Consider the following 2,087-nt stretch of genomic DNA (forward strand, 5'->3'; position numbering starts at 1 on the left):
GTTTTGTAATTGTTTGAAGAGTTAGTGGTGTGTATTGTAATGGTAAACAATTAAGGGCTAAAACGGCTAACAATGAGCAATTGAGAAAAAAGTATTTTTAATTTAAAAAATTATGATATATTGTTTAAAAGATATAACAATATGTCATCATTTAAATCCAAATAGGTACTTGAAGAAAACTTTGTTGATATCTCCAGAGGTGCTAGGGTTTTTTGTCAGTATTACCCACATCCCATCCTCTTTTTAACCCTCTTTGGCAAAAGTTATTTTTTCACATCACCTTCAATTGCAACCTATCTATATCATTAAATGGAACACTATTATTAGCATATCTATGGCTGCTCACCTTGGCCTTGCTTCCCTATCCCATTCCCAACTCCAAAATTTTGCTCAATCTCACCACATCCCAGCGCCGCCGTCGCCACCGCCGGATTCCGCCTCGACGGTTGGATACTGGATGTGGAACCCTAGAAACACGGCGGCGGAGGAGGAAGAGGAGGACGATTCTTGGGAGATTAAAGCGTTTGAAGAGGACACTAGCAATGCTACATGGCCGCCGAGGTCTTACCCCTGCACCTTTTGCCGGCGGGAGTTCCGCTCCGCCCAAGCCCTCGGCGGCCACATGAACGTCCACCGCCGGGAACGTGCTCGCCTCCAACTCCCCACCACCACAAGCGCCGGCCTTTGCCGCCTCCTCTACTCCTTGCCACCAAACCCTAACGGCGGCGCCGCCTTCTCTCCCGCCTACACGAAACCTTCCGCAAATTCTTCCCCGCGCCTTCTCTCCGTTTCGCCTTTCACGACTAATAGTTTTCCGGCGACGCCTCCGTGCCGTATAACCTCACCTCTCCACCCATCTGTCTCCGATGACAACACCAACATCAAAAATTACCGTTTTGGGACTCAAAGGAGAGAGCCCGCCATTGTAGAGGAGCTAGATCTCGAGCTTCGGCTTGGATGCAGCTCATCATCACCATGACAGGCAAATAATAATAACATATATATATATATATATATATATATATATATATATATATATATATATATATATATATATATATATATATATATATATATATATATATATATATATATATATATATATATATAATCTGCTATATATAAATATATTGTTTATGTGTATGGCATGCTTTTTCTTTCCTTGATTTTCAACCTTATTGTGACGATTTTGTTTACAGATTGATTAATTCATTCTGCTTGAACTGGGATTAAACCTGGACATGTTTTTAGACTTTTTGCCTTTTAGTGATGGAGAGTCATTTTTGTAAATTGAATTAAATGAAGGGTTATATGATTAGATATTAATTAAGTTGAATTAATAAAAATAAAATAAAATAAAAAACCTAAAATTTCACCAGTGTTTTTATTATATTTAATAAAGTAAAGAATAGAATTATTTAATTTGTATGGACTTTCTGTATTAATTGTTATCATCAAACGCTTATCACTACGTCATTATATTACATTTTCGAGAGGCAGGGCGCTAAACTTCAACCTCCATTGGCCTCTACCCAACAAATTCTCTAGCTACCAATTGATTGACTTTGACCATTTTCCAACTTCCACTCAAGACCATAGAATGCATACTACAAAGTATTATCAGTACTACCTGTCATAATAGAGCTTTTGAACAACTTAAAAAATCTATTTGTGTTTCAATAGGTTGAAAAAGTATGTATGGACAGATACTACATTGTAATAGAGTCCGTAGTATTTAAAAAAAAAAAGTTGAACTAAAATTAAAAAAAAAAATAATTTTCACCTTGGTACTTTTATCAGTTTATGTTTAATACAATAGAGAATAAAATTATATTTTATAAATTTTTCTGGGTCAATGCATACTATGGAATATTATTAGCACCCGTGATAATAGTATAAACTCTTTACTTTTCAAAAAAAAAATATGATAGAAAAATCTCTTGTTTTTATATACTCCGTAATTTTTTGAAAAATTGTGGTAATGATGATGCTGAAAGTGATGAAGAAAGAAGAATTATAGAGTAGCTATGGGTGGAGTACTATACTATTGATAAGGGGTTTGCAGTGCAGTGTCATTTTCGTGTTGT

General features: G+C 35.9%; 1 protein-coding gene across 2 annotated transcripts; it reads left to right on the plus strand.

Moving 5' to 3' along the window:
- The first annotated feature begins 257 nt into the window (after positions 1-257).
- Positions 258-1,234, plus strand: LOC109185185. Of its 2 annotated transcripts, none has more exons than XM_019335167.1 (2): positions 258-997; positions 1,088-1,234. In XM_019335167.1, the coding sequence occupies exon 1, from the start codon at positions 335-337 to the stop codon at positions 977-979; it is 645 nt and encodes a 214-aa protein (XP_019190712.1). In that variant the 5' UTR covers positions 258-334; the 3' UTR covers positions 980-997; positions 1,088-1,234. The 2 variants fall into 2 exon arrangements, with proteins under 2 accessions (XP_019190712.1, XP_019190713.1); XM_019335168.1 differs by having other exon boundaries at positions 1,092-1,234.
- Positions 1,235-2,087: the final 853 nt, after the last annotated feature.

Source organism: Ipomoea nil, unplaced genomic scaffold (genome assembly GCF_001879475.1).
Source record: "Ipomoea nil cultivar Tokyo-kokei standard unplaced genomic scaffold, Asagao_1.1 scaffold1317, whole genome shotgun sequence".
In the NCBI taxonomy this organism is placed as follows: Eukaryota; Viridiplantae; Streptophyta; class Magnoliopsida; order Solanales; family Convolvulaceae; genus Ipomoea; species Ipomoea nil.

Excerpts from the sequence above, each read along its gene's own strand:
- LOC109185185 (XM_019335167.1), top strand. The coding sequence starts at position 335 with ATGGCTGCTCACCTTGGCCTTGCTTCCCTATCCCATTCCCAACTCCAA.